Source organism: Echinops telfairi, unplaced genomic scaffold, assembly GCF_000313985.2.
Source record: "Echinops telfairi isolate 266 unplaced genomic scaffold, ASM31398v2 ScPeMD7_7406;HRSCAF=8444, whole genome shotgun sequence".
NCBI lineage: Eukaryota > Metazoa > Chordata > Mammalia > Afrosoricida > Tenrecidae > Echinops > Echinops telfairi.
In genome coordinates, this window is record NW_022111306.1 from 1,857,693 (window position 1) to 1,879,466 (window position 21,774).

At 38.2% G+C, this 21,774-nt stretch overlaps 1 protein-coding gene across 1 annotated transcript in view; it reads left to right on the forward strand.

Annotated features, from left to right (window-relative positions):
* Positions 1–21,774, forward strand: part of CPNE8 (copine 8) — a gene marked incomplete at its 5' end in the record, with an annotated part of 196,650 nt that overhangs the window by 15,993 nt on the left and 158,883 nt on the right. Inside the window, one exon of the mRNA XM_004700020.2 lies at positions 7,176–7,252. Coding sequence (XP_004700077.2) covers positions 7,176–7,252 — 77 coding nt within the window. The remainder of the gene's footprint in view (positions 1–7,175; positions 7,253–21,774) is intronic.

A 21,774-nucleotide genomic window follows, 5' to 3' on the forward strand; every position in this document is an offset into this window, starting at 1 on the left:
GCTTCTAAAGAGTTCTATGCTCAGAAACTCACAGGGACAACATTAGCTGAAAACTTCGGTTTCACTTAATCACGCAACATGGCTGATTAAGCAGTGGTCACCCTAAGTATACTTATTAATAAGGAGAGTGTTGTGATACATTTAGGGTAGAATGCATTTCAGCCAAAAAGAACAGAAGTGCAACGGCAGAACATCAGAAAAGAGCTCGGCATCAGAAAAATGCTTACCATAGACTAAGAATGATCAACAATGAAAGCAAAATGAAATCGTTGGGAGAAGCCACACAGGTTTCTGGTGAAACATAAATTTTTAGGCCATGGTTTAAAATAAAAGGCTAGATTTGTGTGTGTGTGTGTGTGTGTGTGTGTGTGTGTGTGCATCTGTGTGATGGGTTTTAAGTAGATGGATAGCATAATTTATCTATGAGAGAAATTATATGTGGCAGCTGAATTGGAGAATAGAATTGGGTATTGAGATATAGATTTGGGAACAATCAGTGTTTAGATTTGTAACCCAACAAGGCCTGTAAGAAAAGTATAAAACAGAAGAGAATAAAATGGAATATTGGGGGAACTTCAGCATTTAGTAATCTCAGGAAAGAAGAACTAGAATTGTCATTTTAAAAGGCCAGTCGATTCATTCCATTTCCTGATCAAAGTCCTCTCGTGGCTTCCCTCCATACATAAGACAAAGGTTCCATGACGTGACATGACACCCAGACATCTCTGCTTCAACCAATCCCTTCTTTGCTCACTCTATTCCAGCCTCCTGCCTGCTTGCTTTTTGTTGAACACCGAAGAAGGTCCTTGTCTTAGAGAGTTTCTTATTGCGTTTTTGCCTACCTGGAGGATTTTTGGCCCTAATATTCACATGACTCTTTCCTTCATATTACACGGGTTTGTACTTAATTGTCACATACTGAGCGAACCCTTCCTTGACCACACAAGAGGAAAAGAGCATTTTCATGTTTAGTTTCTGAAGTCCTTGGGCCGTGGAAATGGTTACTCATTGGGCAACTGATCTGCTCCTGGGCACCTCCAAAGTGCATTAGGATCTTATTCTGGATGGGCATAGAAAAGCCTGTGCTGTGCAGTTCCACTCTGTACACAGAGGGCCCCGTGGGTTGGAATGAATTTGACTACAAGGAACCGCTGTAACAACAACGGCTCTCCTTATGGTCCTTATTCGATGGTAAGGACTAGCTTTATGCCGATGTATCAATGTATCAATGAATCATGATTCATAAGTGGGCTCTGCTGTTACCCGCATTTTAATAGGGTCTCAGCGTATATCTTAGACTTCGAGATGGACTTAGAAAGACTGGTTTGATGACAAGATGTTCAGCATTCTTTACATTAGGTTAGTTGGGCTTCTATTTGCATGCAAATCTTGTCCTTTTTAAATATTTAGTATTTAATAATGATATAATTATACTTTTCATTATTAATGCCATACTATATTCCATGTTATTTAATAATATGGAAAATATTCTAGTTATTTGCTCTGTCAGCTGTCATCATATTTGCTATGAGTGAACATGCTCCTTTTTCTGTTAGTGAGGTGTATTTCTTATTTCTCTATTGATGAGGCATATTGTTCTAGTAATACATGTATATAGAGGGTAAATGCTTTTCTTAGATTTGATATATTTTTCAGTAGTAGAGATCTATGTATAACATCTATCACATGTGTCTGTATGTACTAAATGTGTATGTTATGGATAATTTTTATGACTTGATTAGTTTTGGTCTGTAATCATCAACATGTTGAAAGCATTATAGTTAATCAGTGAGTTATTTAAGTTTTTCAATTTAGATGGTTAAAAGCAATTAAAACTCATGTTGGGGAAAATAGATAAATAAAAAAGCTTTAGGATTCTTGTATTTTAATAGTGAAATTTTATTTATAATCAAACCACAGATGTGTAAGTTTAGGAGAGTTTATTAACTTTTGGTGGTATGATTAACATGTAGTCTGTAAAAGGATCTATTCATTAAAAGGACAAATTTTGCTTTAAAGTATAAGAGAGCCTATAACCTCCTGTCAGGGGGATTGACAAGAAAAAGAAAGGCTGTATTTTATAATAAAAAAAAAAAGGAAAATGAGCGGATTCCGGGAACCCAAGAGGCAAGCGAATTTTGGGAATGATGAGGGCAACAAATGTATAGATGTGCTTTACACAATTGATCTATGTATTGTGATGAATTGTATGAGCCCCAATAAATTGATTAAAAAAATGTAAAAGTTAAAAAATGGAAAAGGTTGTTTCTACTAAAATATTGAATCTAGTTTTTCCATGTTGTGTTTGCCTACACCTAGCAGCACATAGATATCCTCTTTCTGCTGTGGATCTGTGCCATCAAGCCAATTTGGACTCACTAAGGCTGCAGAGGAGACCTGCCTCCAGGTTTCCCAGGTGTTAGTCTTTTTGAAGAACCATTTTATTGACTTGTAATTCACTTGATATTCTGCAAATCATTAGTTTGAATATCTCAATGAGTTGGGAAGTCATAACCACAATCACTTGTGGAATATTTTTTTGTTTGTTTCTGTATCCATTGTTATTAGCAACCGTTGACCCCCAAATGTCCCTGTCAAAACCCCAAGAAAGTATTTATCCTAGTTGCTGTCTCTATAAATTTACCTATCCTGGATTACTTATAAAGAAAATTATACAAAAAGGAAAGAGTGAGAGAAAGAAAACACAGAAAAATCTCATTTTAGAAGGAAGCAAAAAGTAATAAGAAGTAGGACAAGTTAAACATGTGTTAAAAAGGAAAACAAATGATAAGGTGTTAAATTTAAACCCAAGTACATCTACAGTAATTCACATTCAATTCATCCTGTCTGTTGAAAAGACTTTTCACTTCCCTGTTCAATAGTCTTGTGGAATTCAATAGAGGCTTAATCCAAATAGCAAATGGACTTTGAAAATCCTTTGTCATCCTAAGCCTTCTGAAATCCAGGGGTTCAGAATTTAAACTCTGATAAAGTTCCCTCCTTTGATCTTGGGTTTTTACCATTCAAATACCAAGATGATAATCTTTATTCAAAGCAGATGCCACATCTTTCTACCATAGTGTGACTGGTTGGGTTACTCACCTGTTTATTAGCATCCATTACTTACTTACTATGCCATCAGTACTCCCTATAGATATACATGCAACCAATAAAAAAAAAAGTAGTCATCACTGAAGCAAAGAAGCATCATGTTCAATTATAAGAAACTATTTCCATATTCGTATACACTGCAGGTCATAGTCCAGTCATTATAGCTCAGATGTATGTTAGTTTAGGTAAACTAGAGAAACAATTCCACAGAAACTCATATGTATGAGAGTTTTATATATAAGGTACATTCAGAAAGCATCCTAACGCAGTCCCATACAAGACCATAAGTCCGATTTAGCCCTTATATATGAAACTAATCTACAAAGTCAAAGTCCTCCTTAAACTCACAAAACACATACAATGACGTCAAATGCAGGAGCATCACAGGCCAGTGGGTAGAAAGTCTTTGAAGTCAGTGGTGGTGTAACCATCTGAGCGCTGGCAGGGATCTCCACACGGCTTCTCCAGCACCCAGGGCTGCATCAGGGTAGATCCATGTAGCTTCTCCTCAGGGATGTCTTGCAGGAAGTGAGCCTTGCCAGCAGAAACAGGGAACTGGCTAAGGCAGCTCCTCCTTGGTCCTACCATCAGAAAGCAAGAGACCTGAGAACTAGAAAGGTGAGGTTCTCCGAGCCATTTATTTCTCTGCTCATCAATTAATCCCATATGTTTATTGGTCAGGTTGGCACAATAAACCTAACTCTCTCAATTTGATTAATATATTAATCAAATACTAAAGAAATAAAAATATCAGCATGGAATAGGGTTGCTATGAGTTGGAACCAGATCCACAGGAGGGGATGGACAGGGACCAAAGACACAATATTAGTAGGCAAAGCCAACAATATCATTTTCACAAGTAATTCAAAGTCTATTTCATTACCAATCTCTTAGTACAATTATTAAATATTCTAAAAACATTTTCTTCTGTTATGACGTCTTAGCATGAAAGTGTTAAAAATCAGTTAAATGACTACAAACTGGATAGATGGAATCACACAACTTTCTTATCAAGAAATAGAATGACTAATTCTTTAAGACTTAATTGCACCTAATTACTTTGCTATATAAAACAGAGCTTTCAATAAGTCTGCTTCAATGTCTTTTAATTTAAATGATCTATTTAGCAGGGAAATTGTGTATTTTAGATGTTAATTGATCACTTTATAAAACAGGAAAGACATTTAAAAATTTTCTCTATAGAACCTTTAGAAAAAGTTGTCACACTATTCAATGCTTTTTAAATTGTTCATGAATTATGCTAATGATAAACTACATGGGCTGATTAGCTCTGTGACAGTATAAAAATAAAAAACTTCACTTACAGTGTTTCCTATTCATCAGACTATTATTCTTAAAATATTAATCCTTTTGCACATTCATATCTGTATGTTAGTTTACATAAGATTAGTTGGTTTATCTGACAGATTTGGATTTTATAATGCAATTTAAACAATTGTTGAAAATATACTATTTTATTGAAATAAATATAATATGCACATTATAGTATACTATACTATGCACTGATCGTAGACTATAACTATCGTATAGTACTGAAATCCAGTAGCAAGTAGTAAATTTTGAGCATCTAGTAATATTCTTTTACTACTTAGAAGACAGGCATGTATTAGGCAGTCAACATGCTTCCAATATTGTGCTAAGTACTTGGGATACATTTGACTTTTTTGTTCTCTCAACAACCTATGAGATGGATTAACCCCAATTTTAGATTAGGAAACAAACATAGCAACATTAGTAATGATTCAGTTAGTGTAGTAACACAGGATATTCAGATTCTTACAATATTTACCCATAAGGGGTCTACTATACTACTTTGAAAATTGAATGAACAGCAGAAGAGGTTTCAAAAATGATATTAGGAAGCACCAGTGCTGGTGTAGAACAACCAACCATCAGTTAAGCATGCAGACAAAATAAAGCCAGTTCACTTATTGCTAAGTACAGTTACATATTATGGATGTATCACTATGAAAGCACATAACAGTCGTGAATTTCTTTAACTGGTTGCAGGTATCATGCAAACACTCCTCTGATTTGCCGTTATTATTAAAGAGACAAAAGTAAAAACAAAAACTGCCTATATGACGTGAACCTCACTGTTATAATGCCATGCTCTCTTTCTCTTGTCCCCTCCACCTCTCACTATAAGCTCTTTCCACTTCTCGGTCGGCTTATTGGATTCAGGGTAATTTTTGGATACTCTGTGAATGTAGTGGAATGCATACTACATAATAGTAAATATGATAAAAGCACAAATTCTTAAACTAAGTTTAATTAGTTTAGTACTTACATGAAAAGAAAATAAACTCAATGAAACACCATTGAGTTGGTGCCAACTCATAGCTACCTTATAGCTACTTCATAGCTGCAGGGTAGAAAAGCCTCGTCTTTCTCCCATGTAGCAGCTGGTGGTTTCAAACTGAGGACCTTGGAGATTGCAGCCCAACTTGAAAGCACTATGCCACCAGCGCTTCTCATTCATCAAATCAAGAAATATTGATTGATCATATCATTGGAAGGTGTTCAGTAATGAAAATGATTGCATATATGAAAGCCTAGTGAGTCCCTTCTGAGGCATAGCGACCCCATGGGTCAGGGTAGTACTGTCGCTTTGGGTTTTCCGGGCTGTACATCATTACAGGAGCAGAAAACCTCACCTTTCTTCTGTTATGCAGCTGGTAGGTTCAAACTGTTGACCTAGTGGTTAGCAGCCCAACAGGTAACCCACTCCTTCCCCTGGACTCCTTTTTTATTTTGTTTAGTAAAACTTAAGACAACAGTTTGATTCCCATCAGCCCCTCTCCATTCCTCTAAGGGTGTTTTCTCCAATAGTTTACCGCCAGCTTCGCCTTTAGGACAAAGTAGTTCTTTGGATCCCATGGAAGCCAAACAGGAGGGTGTGTATCTCACCTTCAAACACTTTCATGTTCACTTGACCTACGTAACAAAATGATGCCTGAGCCCTTATTTTGTGGGCCTGTGCAGCTGCATTGTATGTATGGCGTTGAAACTCTTAGCAGTATATGAATCTAAAGTCAGTACACATGAGTTAATGTCAACCTTTCCGCTTAAAATGTGCAAAACCAACTTCTTAGATTATTTGTTTCTTTACATGTGAAATGCAATATTATTCACAGACCTCTCATTCTGCAGGGTTATTCTGAGTCTTGAAATAAGAATTGCTGAAATAAGAATCATGTTAATGAACTTAATAGTGCTTTATATCGTTAGCACTGTTTTTAGGAATTAAACATGTTCCAATAACCATTCATCCATTTATGGTGTCCATGTTAATACAGTCAGTTGCTCACTGATGAAAGGTTAACCCAAGTTCACTCACTGTTGCTCCCTCCAGAAAATCAGCTGCTCAAAGTTCTATTGTAATGTGTGAGATAGCCATGAGGTAGGGTTGCCTTGATAACAAGTTCTCTATCATGACTCAGCTATTCCTTGAATAACTTATTGAACCTATCCAAGAAGTGCTAATACATTTTAGAGATTAAAAAAAACTGTAGGCCTTTTATAATTGCACATAATCAGAGGTAGCAAATGGCAGTGCTGGAATAGTCACTGGGCAGTGTGTCTCTGAAGCCCAGTTTTGCTTCTATTGTATGGCAACACTTCCCTGTAAGTATTGCCAATGCTGTAGCCTGTCGCTGGCCCGTGCGCTCAGGAATTGTCAGCGTAGCCAACAGGTAGTAGTTCCAGAGATATCCAAGAGAGCCAGTTGTGAATTTGAACTCTGGAACTTGTATTCATTTACATTGTAGTTTAAACAAGAAGAAAAGAAGAGAAATGCAGTGCCAGAAAATTTAAAATGACAAAGTCTCTCTATGATTAATAACACCCCAACCTGTGAAAATTCATGGAAAAATCACATGCTAAAGTTCATACATGTCAAACTATTTACTTTGGGGAGCTAGAAAATTCATTATTGTAAAAGTGAATACAATGTGTATTGCGTGTATTACACTTAGCGGTACACAAAGCATGTTGCGTAAACCTGGTTTGGGATTGAGCTTTAATCCTTTTATCTATTTTAGGACTTTCTGGGACAAGTGTTTTGTACATTGGGGGAGATTGTTGGTTCACAGGGAAGTCACCTGGAGAAGCCAATACTGTAAGTATTTTTTCATTCTGACCATGAAATGTTACCACCTCAGTCCATTCCTATTTCAGTGCTTTAAAGAATATGGTTTTAAGACCGAATGTGGATTTAAAAATCTTATTTGAGTGTTTGCTTCCAAAAAAGGATTTTGACATCCTGGTTAAGGATAATTTCTGTTTCATTTGTCATATGCCATGTTAAAAATTATTCACAAGATGAAATGAGCAGGCTTATGCAGGAAAATGAGTTTTCCTTTGGGTTGTACCATTCATTTTTATATCAAGTCATTTTTGAAAAGGAGATTTTCTTCTGTTGGATAAGGACTATATATTATGTAGCACTCCCATTTACGCTGTCTTTGATAAGTGCATTTTTGATTATTAAGATTTTAAGAATACGTTTTCCACTACAAAATAGGTCTGTAGAGAAGGCGGTAAGTAAGTAAATGGTAAGAAAAGGCAGCTGCTAAGAATGGAATCTTTCCCTTTTCCTTCAGTTCTTTAGTCATATTTCATGATAGCTCAATTTCATGGGATAATCTTAATTTCTCCAGTTCCCAATAAAGCAAAAAGTAAACTTTTCCTGTCATCATCCTTCATCTTCCTGCCTTGTTTTGTCTTGATTGTTCATATTCAATTAATTGTTTATAAAATCAGGAGCTCTAGAAAGAATATTAGGACAATTGAAGAGCTGACCATAATGCTACAAAATGTGAGAAATGTTGAAGTCAATGTTTTCACTAATCTTGACATATCTCAACTTAACGAAAGCTATGCATATCTGTTAATTTCTGGCACTAACATTGGAGAGGCCCAAGGTGTCTTTTTCGAATTCCTTGTATAAAATCAAACTTTCTACTTGGTATGTTAGGTGCCATGCCTACAACTTCTCATGTAAAATGCATTTATGAATCCTAACTCCTTTTATTTGAGTGGATTAAAAATATATATCACTGGATGTTTGTGTGAAAACTTTTGTATAAACTATCTTTCAAGAAAAGACCAATAGTTTGTTATTACATAATTAAGGAATTGAAAGTTTATGATTCAAATACATTTATGCTCCCCTGAATTAAAGATATACAATGGCGGCACATGATTGAACTTTGAAACATTTTTAAGTGAAAATAAGCCAGACACAAAAGGCAAATACTGTAGCAATCCAGAGTATTGCTATAAAATAAAAGAAACCTCTATGAAAACTGTCAAAATCTGAAGCTCCTGTTTCTCGCCATGCCCTCCATTGAGATGAACCCACTTCTGAGGGCAGCGTCTCCACCCTCCAACAGGCAACAACAGGCTCACATGTAACACTTGTGACGATGGTGTGGGGCTGCCTGTTGCTGTCACCGGGCTTGACTTTCCAGCATCCAATGACATTAACAACCCTTCCCCGAAGAATTCTTCACGTCAGATTTACACCACTTCCAAAGGGCAGTTTTGGCTTCTCTGAGGGGCGCAGATTGTGTTTCTTTTAGATATTCTCTGAGGTTTGAGGACTGAACAATGTCTAGAGAGGAAAGATCGGGGGCGGGGATAGAGTGGGCTGGGTAGGCTTCCCAACAAAACCCTCCAAGGACGGAATGAGAGGAGCACATTGTTGGAAACAAGAATTCCTTGGTGTAAATGGTCCTGATTTCTTTCTCAGCAGTGCACTTATAAATGTTTCTTAAAACTTTTTGTAATAGCTCCCCATTATTGTCCTCCAGGAAAATTTGTCGAGATTGCCCCTTCTGAATGCAAAAATCAGTTACCATATTCAGAGCTGATCTCTTTGCCTTGAATTGAACTGACCCAGCAGCTCTCCTCAGAAGCTACTGTTTTGATGGATTTTTTGGAAAACTCCTTCATGAGATTAATATATTGAGAGAACTAAATCACAGCCATTCACTGAGCCGCATAGACATATGCAAATGTGTTTTGTATGGAATAAACCAACTGAATATGATATTGTTTAGAATAAACCAACTTAAACATGCACTACCTGAAACTTTGACAGCAATCCTTTTTTATTTAACTCCTCTCTTATTATTCTTCTCATAGAGATATATAGAATAACCACACATGAAAGATAGTAGATTAGAAGTTATAAAGGTCTTCAGGGAGGGGAAATGGGAATTACTGCTTAATGTCTATAGAGTTTTTGTTTGGAGAAATGCAAAAGTTATGGAAATCATTGCAGAACTTTCTGAAGCTAATTAATGCCATTAAAATGTAAGCTTCGCAATAGTTAAAATGGCACATTTTATGTTATATATACTTTATATTAGGCAAAAATAGAGTCCCAGTGGGCAACAGGTCGAAACCACCATCAGCGTCTGGGAGAAAGACTAGGCTTTCTACTCCCATAGACAGTTACAGTCTCAGAAACCCACAGGAGGCCGCTTTGAGTCATCATTGACTCGATGGCAGTGAGTTTTTAGGGGAAAACACAAACAAGCAAAAGGAATGTTAACCAGTTAATATTGGGAAATGGTATCTGATGAGTCTGCCCACTTAAAAGATTTAGGGAACTAAAGCAATGCTAGAGGGCCAGGCAGTTAGCACCTGGTGTTACTAGGGGGGAAGAGAAATCACCATGCTTTTCTATTCTTGCCAAGCTTGGAAAGAAAGAAGCATTGTGTCATTTCCGTGCTATTTTCTGAGATAAGGCACATAGTTTTCCAAATTTTCCCACCTGCCTTAGGAGGTTGGAGATTTTATTGGATTCTGACTTGCTTCCTAAAACTCTCTCAGTCTTCTCCAATACAGGAGGCAATGGGGTCTTAGGTCCCTGCTGTTGAAAGCAGTGATCTTGATGGACTGGTCTTATTTGGTTGGCTCTACTACCCCTCAGGGTTAGGGTCCTGCCTCAAATCTAGATCGGAATGTCAATATCATTCTGCCCCTCTTTCTCCCCCTGCCCCCAACTTTGTCAGCTGGAGACTTCCCAGTTGTTTTTGTCAGTTCCACATACTAAGGGCTGGGGCTGAATTTGCTTTTGAGCTTCCTTGGCCATTACTCCCAATTCCTGGCGTTCGGTGCTCCTGCCAATTGGAGTCCTTTATTGGCCGTCCAGTCCAGACTGGGAGGCTCTCTTCATGCTTTCTGCTCTGCAGAGTTCCTGCTAAACATCCTCCTGCTGTTGGGTCCACTTTCACAGTAACAGAGTAGAACGATGAGACAAAGGCTATATAATCTTTATGGGAGCAAACTGCCCTCTTTTTCCTGTGGAGCAGCTGGTGGTTTTGAACTGCCAGCCTTTCATTTAGCCTCTGACTACTTAACCACTGCATAACTAGGGCTCTTTAGATTCCAGCTGATTTATAGTCAGTTAATATGGCCCTTCTAGCTATAATCCCTTGGGTGATATAATTCTGGATTTTATATGCCTGGAGCTAAGGTCCCCTTTAGGATGTGATTCAGACCTGACTATAGTAGAGGGTAAGGAGTCCTAGTGGTTGAATGGTTGTGCATTGTGCTGGACCTTCAGGACTTCTTCGATATCCAGCTCCTTGTAACTAGTCTGGTGTTGATTCCTACAAAAAATTATTACCACAGCTGCTGCCTTCAGCAGTGGCGCTACACTGACACTTTCCGTGGGATGTTTCTACTCACACATTCTTCCTGTTGATCAGCAGCCCTCACTGTTTCTTGGTTACTGTAACATGGAGATGTAGTCAGGGCTGGAAAAGGAGATCTAGAAAACACTCTCCCAATCAATTGGGAGTTTTTCATAATTGAAAAAATAAGCAATAAGTAAGCTATGAATCAGATATAAAATATTTTCTTGGGTCTCTAGGTAGTTTAGTATAATTAGCTTGAACCTATCAGGATTCTTAGAATTATTCTAAATTATTCAACTAAAAAGTTGAAAAAAAACAAACAAATAGTAATATATATAATGACATTTAAAAATATACCTTTAAGGTTTTTAAATAAAAGAAGTTAAAATTTTTCTCTTTCAGAGCAACAGTAAATATTTTTGTAGCATTGATACCCATATTTAAATTTATAATTTTAATCTGGTGTTATTTTCTTAAGAAGAGGGAACTATTTCGAATTCCAGAAAACTGTTGTATTACTCAGAATCTTTCCCATTTAAATTAAACTTAAAACATGCTAACACTTTATATTTTCATATTGTTTGGGCTATGTGGTAAATAGAAAATACTGTAAGATATAGTCCTTGTTCAGCTGATTCAACAATTCCCTTTGGAACCAACTGAAATAAATTCATGCTCAGAGGTGAAAACACTAGGCCAATGATTGGCAGAATATGCAAATGTTGGGAGCATTTGCAGTCCTTGAGTCATGGCCATTTTACATAATTATAAAGGACTGGTTGCCCTTTAGATTTTTCTCAGCTCTTTCTGAGCATGGGGTAGCATAAACACAGCAAAGCTTAGCAACATAGGCCCACAGTATGTATAAGGTGTTTGTAACTCAGGCACATTTATTTACTTATTAACACTAATTGAATTATTGATTTGAGGTTTTTTTATCTTTTCTTTTGATACTTGGTATCTGGAAAGAGCAAGTAGATTATGTTTTTTTCTTTTTATGAATGTCATCCCATTACCTGCTTTCATCAAGTTTATTGAAAATATTGATGTGATATCTCTCTTATTAAAAAAAGCCCAATTTAATTAATTTTTAACTATACAGCTTTAATCATATAGTTGGGTCTTGACATCATTAGACAGTCTTCTCCAGCAAATACACATGAAGATAGAGTTTTAAAATAGGCTAATATTAATGTTTTTGTAAGGAAGGTCAACTAGGCAAATGTTAGTTCTAGATGGGTCCTAAGACCGTCTAGTTAACTGGGCAAATGATTAGCTAAAAAAGAAAGAAACAAGGGAAAAAACCTCTAGGGGTTTCAGAATGGTGGGCCAACACACAAACAAATTAAATGAACTAATCAAGATAAAGAGAACAGAGAAAAGGAAGGAAGAGGAATATAAAATAGGAGTGATTAATTAATAGCCAAAAAACGATAGTTTCAATCTATGAAGATGATAATTGGATTAATAATTACCTGGGGATATTGAAGGGGAGATAGGGAGGGAAATGGGAAGTCAACAGAAATAAGTACAAAAAGGAAGAGAACGCTCCAAAATTGGTGTGGTGTGGTGATATTTGCATAGCCGCTCTTAATGTGACTGACCTATTGAATTGTATGAAATACTAATTATATCTCAATGAAATTACTTAAAAATGAAAAGCAATAGTTGCAATATTGAAGACCTCTATGGGAAACATATTGACTATTGCAGAAAGCACCAAAAGGCGATGGATGGAATACACAGAATCACTGTACCAAAAAGAACTGATCAATAGGGGACCACGTCAAGAGATAGCACATGATAAAGAACCAGTGCCATTGAAGGAAGCTGTATGGCCGCCCAGAGGCATTAGCCCAAAACCGATTTCCAGGAATTGATGGAATACCAGTCGAAATGTTTCAACACGCTGATGCAGTATTGAAGCACTCACTTGTCTATGTCAAGACAGGTGACAGCTCCTTGAAGAGATCCATACTTGTGCTCCTTGAAAAGAAAGAAGGCCCAAGCAAGTACAGACAATTTTGAAGAATTGCATTGAACTTTGTTTTGAAGATAGTTTTAAGAAATGGTTGCAGCAGAACATCAATAGGGAACTATTGAAATTCAAGCTAGATTCAGAAGAGGACTAGACATCATTGTTCACCTCAGAAGGATTTTGGCTGAAAGCAGACAATACCGGAAACCTGTTTCCTTGTGTTCCTTCATTTACTGTGTGAAGGTGTTTGACTTTGTGGTTCATGACAACCTATGGAGAACACTGAGAAGAACTGGACTCCACATACACGTCATTGTGCTCATGAAAAATCGTACTTGGACCAGCAGGTAGCTAGCAGAAACAGGGAACACTGTTGGTTTCAAGCCAGGAAGTTATGTGTCAAGGCTTTATTCTTTTCCCATTACTTATTCAATCTGTATGCTGATAAAATAATCCAGGAAACTTGACTATATGAGTGACAATGGGATATCAAGATTGGAGAAGGACTTATGAATGACCTTCAATATGCATATTACAATCTTTTTTTTTTTGCTGAAAGAAAGGAGGAATTGAAGCACTTGCTGATGAAAAAACAAAACAAAATTCCAGTCTTCAGTATGTCAAGACAATGAAAATCCTCAAAACTGGACTAAGGGTTAACATCATGATAACGGGAGACGAGATTGACAAGACTTCCAGACAAGACAAGGATGATTTAATCTTCCCTGGATCTACAATCAAAGCTTATGGAAATAACAGCCAAGAGGTCAAATGACACATTGCATTGGGGAAATATGCCAGACCAATCCCAAGTCAAACTCAGTGCCATCAAGTCTATGCTGACTCATAGCAACCCCATATGCTGCACAAGCCCTCTTTAATGTCAAGAAAAGCAGGGATGTCACTTTGAGGACTAAGGTGCCCCTGACTGAAGGCATGGTGTTTTCAGTTATTTCATACACATGTGAAAGATGGACAGTGATTAAGGAGAACACAGAAGAAAGGATGCATTTGAATTATGGCATGGTGAAGAATATTGAAAGTACCACGGACTACCAGAAGAACCAAAAATCTGTTTTGGAAGAACAGCTCTTGAGACGCATGAATGGCGAGGTTTCATCTCATGTACTTTGGACATGTTAGCAGGAGAGACCAGTCCCTGGAAAAGAACACCATGCTTGGTGTCCTTGGGGAAAACCCCCGAACTGAATGGCCGTAGAGTCAATGCCGACTCATAGTGACCCCATAGGACAGGGTAGAGCTGCCCCTGTGAGGAGAAAGCCCTGCCCCCCTCCATCCTGTGGAGCAGCTGGCGGTTTTGAGCTGCAGACCTTGCAGATTACAGCCTCACTCATGAAGCGAAGGGCCGGTGTAAAAGAGGGGGACCCTCAACAAGATAGATTGACATAGTGGCTGCCAAAGTGGACCGGACATAGCAATTGTGAGAGCGGCACAGAACTGCGTACTATTTCCTTCTATTGTGCGTAGTCAGAACCAGCTTGATAGCACCTACAGCAACAAAATGGTTTTGAGACAGGCATGTGTCTAGATGGATGAATGAAGTCCACTGCATGGGATGCGCTGTCCTATCCTCTTTGAAGTTCCAACGTTGTGGGAGAAAATGCAGCTTCCATGCAAATGGAATTTTACTCCCTTATCTCAACCTCAAATAAAAGGCAATCAAAACAATTCCTATTTGGGGGGTTTAAGCACACAGCTGACCTGAGGAGAGCAGAAGGCTGTTTGCAGGGAAGCTTTATCTGTTATTACATCACAGTCACCCTTCCAAGCAGCTGGTACACTCCAAGTATTGTACAGATTTGTGCGCCCCTTCCTGCTCCCCACTGCTTCATGGCACCCCTTTCCCCCATGCACCTTAATTAAATTGAATGAGTTGGAAGGGAACCTGGTGTAGACAGATAAAAGTGTTGGAAACTATTGAATATTTCATTGGAGGAGGGAATGGCTCTAGGAAAATGGATGGGGCTAGGGAGCTTATAGCACTTGATGTAAGATCAGGGAAGGAGATCAGGAGTGATTCACTGGTAGAATTCTTGCAGTTCACGTGGACGATTGGGGTCGATTCTTGTTCAGCGCACACAATGTGCAGCCACCACTTATCTGTAAGTGGAAACTTGTGTGTCCCTCTGATTCGAATCCAAATTTGGTAGAGTTCCCAGACTAATATAGACCACGAAGAAGGCTGTGGATGCCCTTGTGAAAATCAACCGTCTGGACCCCCGTGACAGGAGCTGGCCAGGATCACAGGAATGACACAGGCAGGGCAGCGTCCACCAGTCAGAGGCCACCCAACAGCAGGTAATGGTAACAACAGAGGTCAGAGAAGTGTTTTCTCCCGGAACAGGAAACTGACAAACATAACTCCAGAGCTTTCCTGCTTTATCACATAATACATAAGAATGGTGGGGGCAAAAAACAGAAGGATGGTGGATAGGATGAAGAAATTCATGTTGGGAAAATGTGTTAGAGATTAAAGCTGTATCGATTTCTAGCCATCTTCTCTTTCTCCCGTTGCCTTTTTTCCCATCTCACTCTTCGACCCGCAAGGAACCTCTTTGAGCTTCTCCTGTGTGACCCTGTCCTAGTCAGACCTTAGCTATTTCGTTACAGGGAACATGGTCGAATGGTAACTAAACACTCTACTATTATTCATGGTTTGCTCCTCGTGGCTGACAATAGAACTAGAACTTACCCCCAAACCCACTGTTATCCAGTCAATTCCCCTCATAGTGACCCTCTATAGAGTTTTCTAGGCTTTGTGAATCTTACAGGCTCTGACAGATTTATTTTCCTCCCGGGCATTGCCTAGTGGGTTTGAAGTACTAACCTTGCAATTAGTACCCCAGTGCTTACCGACCAAAACCACCAGAGCTCATTCTTATAAATTCTGGCTACAAACACTACTTTTTGTAAATTTGTTAGGCAATTAGGTGTTTTCCCATCAGTGAATTGAATGAAAAAATATATATGTTTTCTATATTTGAATTAATATTTGCCTGAAAGAAATAAAATCAGCCACACGATTGGTTTTACTTAGTAATTTATTTTGAGTTAGAGCTATCTTTTCTGGCTAATAGAACATTTGTATTGCCTTGGTTTCATCCTCGTAAGGCAGTGGTTCCCCACCTCCCTCATGCTGCGACCCTTTCATACAGCGCCTCAGGTTGTGGTGACCCCCCAACCTTAACATTGTTTTTGTTGCTACTTCATAACTGTCATTTTGCTACTGTTATGAATCGGTGACCCTAGTGAAAGGGTGGTTCGACCCACAGGTTGAGATCCGTTGTTTTAAAGGGACAATTTTGTTTTTTCTGCTAAGGTGAAAGGATAATTTGTTCCAGCTTCTTAATTTTCATTTTCCCTAATATTTCTTTACAGTTTTAAATAAATGGAAACTCTAAAATCGGGGGATTTAAACAGACATACTAGATCTCTAAATGATTTCTGTTCAGTTATGTCTTGAAAAAGTGTGTGAGGGTTTCCACTCACTGGCTTCTTGATTTCTTTGTGCTTCAGTGAATGTAATTTTTTCAAAGGACATATTTTCATAAGAATTTTATTTTTGTGTTTTGTGGGAACTCAGATAAAATGTTTTGAAATTGATATTAAAGGTTTAAAATTTACCTTTTAATAAGCAGTCCAACATTTTCAACATTTCCAACAGGCTGTTCTATTAGATTGCTGTTTTGTGCCAACACATTTCTCATGTGTTAATTCCATCCTATACTTCTTGTCTTTTGCCTGCACTGTCCTACAAGGAGTCTTGCGCTACTTAATTTGTCTGCACCATTTACTGTGCCTTCCCATGACTCACCCTCCTCTCTTTAGAGCGTCCCATTATTATTTAGCATTATTCCCTCTCCGCAGTGTGTTTTCTCATGCTGTGAGATTGTATCCAATTTTCTGTGTGATGCTGTCAGGGAGTCTTACTTCTTCTATCTTTAGGGATTTCAGTGATGGATTCAGCAAGGCCTCCCAAAGGCTAGAATCAGCATCAGTTTAAGAAAGATTGCCAACCTCTCTTCGGAGAGGAAAGCATTTATTACGTTCATCATCAAATCATAGCCCTCTTTGTTCCTGCTACTCTCAGCCAAGCATGAGTGGTGCCTTATAAAAAGGTAGTGATGAGTAGGCAGGGGCTGAGCTGATTAGAAAGCAAATGCTCCTCTCCAGGGCAGCAGGGACTCCATGAGCAAGGGGACCAGCAGCGATTTTGACAAAAGGAGGTTCAGGATGGAAAGGAAGGACTATATTCTTTCTATACTGCCAATAGCAATTTGTGATCTAGACCGGTCAGAAGCGGGTAGAGGATCACGGGAGAGATCCAAGATGAATGATTAAGTGTCATGATGGGTGTGAAGAATACAGGGATGGGGACCGGGAGGCAGTTGAAGGTGACAGCCACCTTGAAGCTGTCTGCTGGCCGTTGCCATTCCAGCCGCCCAAGGTCAGATCGTGGTGGTGGTGGTGTTGAAATGCAACATGTGGGGATGGGAGGATGGATAGTTTTGAAACTAGACACATAAGATGTATGATCAAGCAGTGCGTGTGCTCATTGTGCAACTCTTTGCATGTGAAAATGCAGTTGACTTTGGGGGGGATTTTGTCTTTAGAGTCCTCTTTTGACTTTTTTTATTGTTCCATACAAATTAGAGCTCTATTGTTATACTTCCTAATTTACATTACTATAAAAGTATTTTGAAATGGGGATTAAAAGATGATTTTTAAAATTCTTATCTCTGCTTAATTTCTAATTTTCTCTGGAGTGTTATAAAGGTATTTTCTACTTCTTGGGCCATCAGTGCAATCCGTAAATCAATAGCCACTGGGACAGAGTTGATAGGGTTTTCACAATCGACCAACTTGTTAATTTGAGGGGATTGTTTGAAATTCCATAGCTTCCGCTTCCCCGGCTCAAACCACTGAGTACCCATCTTGTGTTAGTGTGATGAGATAAGAAATTACGATCGTTTACATAACAAGTGCATCATGGCTAACACTGGCCATTTAGCAAACAGTCAAATGGTAGCTGTGGTGAATATTGGTGCTGGATTCAGGACAGTCAATATCTTTTAAGAAAGATCTCTAAACCAAATAATCAATCCATCTCTCACTTGATCTATTCCCTTTAGAAACATGCTTAACTAATAAGCTACCATGTTGACTTTGAACCAAATTTGAGTCCACTTATTTTAATCATTATATACTATCTAAAAATAGTCAAAGCCATTCAATCTATTCTCCACATGGAGCTAGACAGTCAAATGAGTTAGAGTTCTCTTTATCATTAGTTTAGATTTTATATGATGAGTATTTTGTTGGAGCTGCCCTGTATTCCTAGAGCATTGGATCTCTGGTCACAGTATTTATGAAAGGTGAGGCAGAGCGCCAAACCCACTGAGAATTCGTGATGCTCTTTCATTTTCAAGGACCACACAGATGTTTGTATTGGTATTTTAGTGATCTCTGGGCAGTTCAACACATTAAAAATTAAACCATTGCTTGCATTTTCGAAAGATATGTGTTTCATAGGCTTAGAATAAAGCATTTATCTAGCTCTAATAGAGACTATAATCTTTGGACATAGAAAACTCACATATTTTCTAAAGGTGAAAATCAAGGGGGTTTTAATATAATTTTCTTCTATTTTTTGCCCAAGATTGTGAAATTTCATACAACAGGAATGTAATAAATGTTCAGCTGATCCGTTTTCTTAAATTCCTTTGTGGATCTGAGATCCTGCTCTGGAAGGATCTCATTGAGATTGTCAACTCCAAATGAGCAGACTCGATACAGCTGCATGCTCCCACGCCTCTCCACTTTCCGCAGAAAGCCCAGTGGTTACTGCAGAAGTCACGTGTATTAATAATTTTTTAAGATAGAAAGGATTGCAAAGGATATGGCCAGTAATGACAGAGGTGGATAATAGAAATGCTTTTCCTCAAAATTGTCCTAAATGTCATTGTCAGATATAAGCCCCAGAATGATTGGTCTGCTGTTTTAATTTGGTGTGGCATTTCCCATCACGTCCTAAGGCTTACCTGTCAATAACTCATTACGGCATCTCAGTTTAAGGGTTGGGGAACGGGGAGCAAAAAATTCATTTTGTGTCATTGCTTACTATGTAAACCAAATAATTTACTGACTATATTTGTTTGTTTCTCTCAGGTTGTTACAACTTAAGGTTGTCTTAAATTAAAAAAAGATATTGTTATTCATTTATTCCACAAGTGTTTATTTGGAATATTTATGGGGTAGGCATCATTAGAACTATGTATATAAAGATAAAAATGCAAAATTGTTCCTGTCTGTATGGAATTTACCATCTAGAGAGATGCAAGGTCTACATTTTAATATAAGATTGTGTTATAGAAATAGAGTCTTGACTTAAAGAAGTCATTTTTAATGTATGAATTTTATATATGATATGGAAAGATTAATTTTTTAAGAGGCTCAATTACTTCTGAGTGGAGATAGTTATTGCTAGTTAACAGAACATCTGTAGGGTAATTACGCATCTAGGCCAGTGGTGATAATAGTTGGACTACGAAGAAAATGGATGACAGGTAGGTTTACGCTAGATAGTGGAGATAGGTGTCATGAGGATTTTGGTGACAGGTCACTGTCGAGGTTGAAGAGTTATACTTAAAGGATGACCCCCAGATGTCCTGTATGAATAGGTGGGTGGGTTTGCCATGTTTTGACAAAAGGAAGACCATCCATTTCTAGATTTGGAAGTGGTAGGAGAAGGTGGGATATCCTGTGGGTCACCAGGCATTTTTCACCCGGAGCATAACATTATGAAAGACCTTTCTGCTTATATTTAGCCAGACTTCAATGGGTTGGATTAAAAAAAAATTAAATGGGGGAAACATTAAAATTGAAGTGAGGGCAGGAGATAAGACATGTTGTTTGGAGGATGGGTTCTGAATTTAAATGTGTAGATTAAAAAGAGAAAACTTCAATGTCCACCAGTAAGAATGTCAATAATGAAAAAAAATAAGAGATTTATTGAAATTTCAGAAACAAAATTGAATGATAGGCAAATCTGATTTCTCAAAATGAAATCAAACACTCTAAAGTGGCAGAGAGGTGATCACGGATGAACATACGAGGCTCAGAGTCAACGCTCAAGATCAGGAAAGCCAGAAGTGAGTAACTCACAGCAGGGGCTTTACACGGGTTGTCAGATACTGTGAACCTGGTATAAATTCCTGACTAATCTGACTTCACAGGGTAGTAACAAGCGTGCTAAATAATTTCCTCATGGTTTCTAGGGAGCTTTCTGATTAGGACCTTGTGTCAAGACTCTCCCTTAGGAACATCTTTATCTATACTGTTAGTCTCACTATGAGAAAAGTGTATCTTTGTTGTACAAGCCCTCTGTGGCTAAAGGTTGGATGGTTGCAAGAGAAATAAGTGAATAACGCTAAGATGACATACGGGCTCGGATCTTGCTTAGCCCTTTGATGAGAGTCAACTGCCTCACATTGGAAACTCTCAGACACTGGCTTCAGTGGGTTTTAGTATTAGATACTGATCTAAATGGGAACTTTTTTGTTTTTTGGTAGACTTTATGGAAAAATCATGCTGCAGTGCATCTTCTAGAGAAACAAATTTCCTGTATGGTGAAAACGATTGTTCTTTTCTTCCGGTGTATTGCATGATTTTCTGTTTCTATAGATTGAAAGAGTTTTTAAAAAATGTATAATAGAATTTCAATTTCACGGACTTTAGACTTTTGGAACCAAGTAGGCTAGGTAATGATAAGAGTAACTATTTTCCCGAGAAAACCTTTTAATTTAAAGTCTTTTTAAATCCAAATAGAGACTTTTTTGGGATATGTAATTAAACCAAACCATTGTTTAATTTAGAAAAAAACACAAAGTTTGCTTTGAGCAGTATACTCTTTAAACTATATGTCACCACATTGTCAATAACGCAAAAGGAACCTTTTCGGGACGGTGTGCTCATGGTAATGGGGAAAGAGAACGCTGAAAAGGAGGGTTGCCGAGCTAAGAGAGTGGAAGAATGTACTGTGTTTCTAACTGTACATGCGTCCTTTATGTATGATTTGCTGGGTAGAGCCCGGACAAGTGTTTAAATTTCTTGGATCTTTGAAAATAAGTCAGACTGGGGGCATCACTGCTGTTATTAAGTATGTTAACATGGGGTGCTTCAAAAAGGTTGGGGGGAAATGAAAGAGAAAATGAAAATTCCCCACAAACTTTTTGACATCTCCTCAGAGGGAAAGAACAGTCTTTCACTACAAGGTAAAATATCCTTAGACTGTATCATTTCTGTCGTGGTCTGAGTTCTTAGCCATTATAAAATGCATGTTAAAAAAGTGTCTTTGGGGGATTACTTCTGCTCCGGTACTTGAAACTCAATACTTTCTTAATTTGGCAGCACGTGAAATAGAGAGAGGAATTGTTTTTAAACCTAGTGGCAATGGGCTCAGACCTAACAGCAATGTGAGGCGGGCACAAGACCGGGTCCTGGTGACTCTTTGTGCACAGGGTCTTTATGAGTTAGAAGCAACTGGAGCACACAGCCACAGGAACTTGATTGAATTCTTACAATGGACAACCTTTTGAATTGGATCATTTCAAGGATCAGATTTCTTCCCATTGCTCCTTCCTCAGCCCATGCTCCTTCAAGTACACCCCAATGATCTAGCTTTTCTGGAGGAAAACACTGCCTATCCCTAAAGGAGTTCCTACTTCTTGGATTCCATAGAATGTGCGCTGAGAGTCTCTTATGCTGACACAACGGGACGGCAGTGACGCTCTCAGTGATGGGAAGAGTGATCTTCTTGGGGGTAGCATTTTCCTTTCTGTGCCCAGGGCTAGTATTACCATTTCACAGAAAGAACACAATTCTAAACTTAGAAAAAGTATTAGAAGGAATTGAAAAAAATAAAATGAGTGTCTGGTTTTAGAATGAATTAAGTTCCAGCAGTTTTTCAATGTGCTTTGTTTCCTCCGTGAT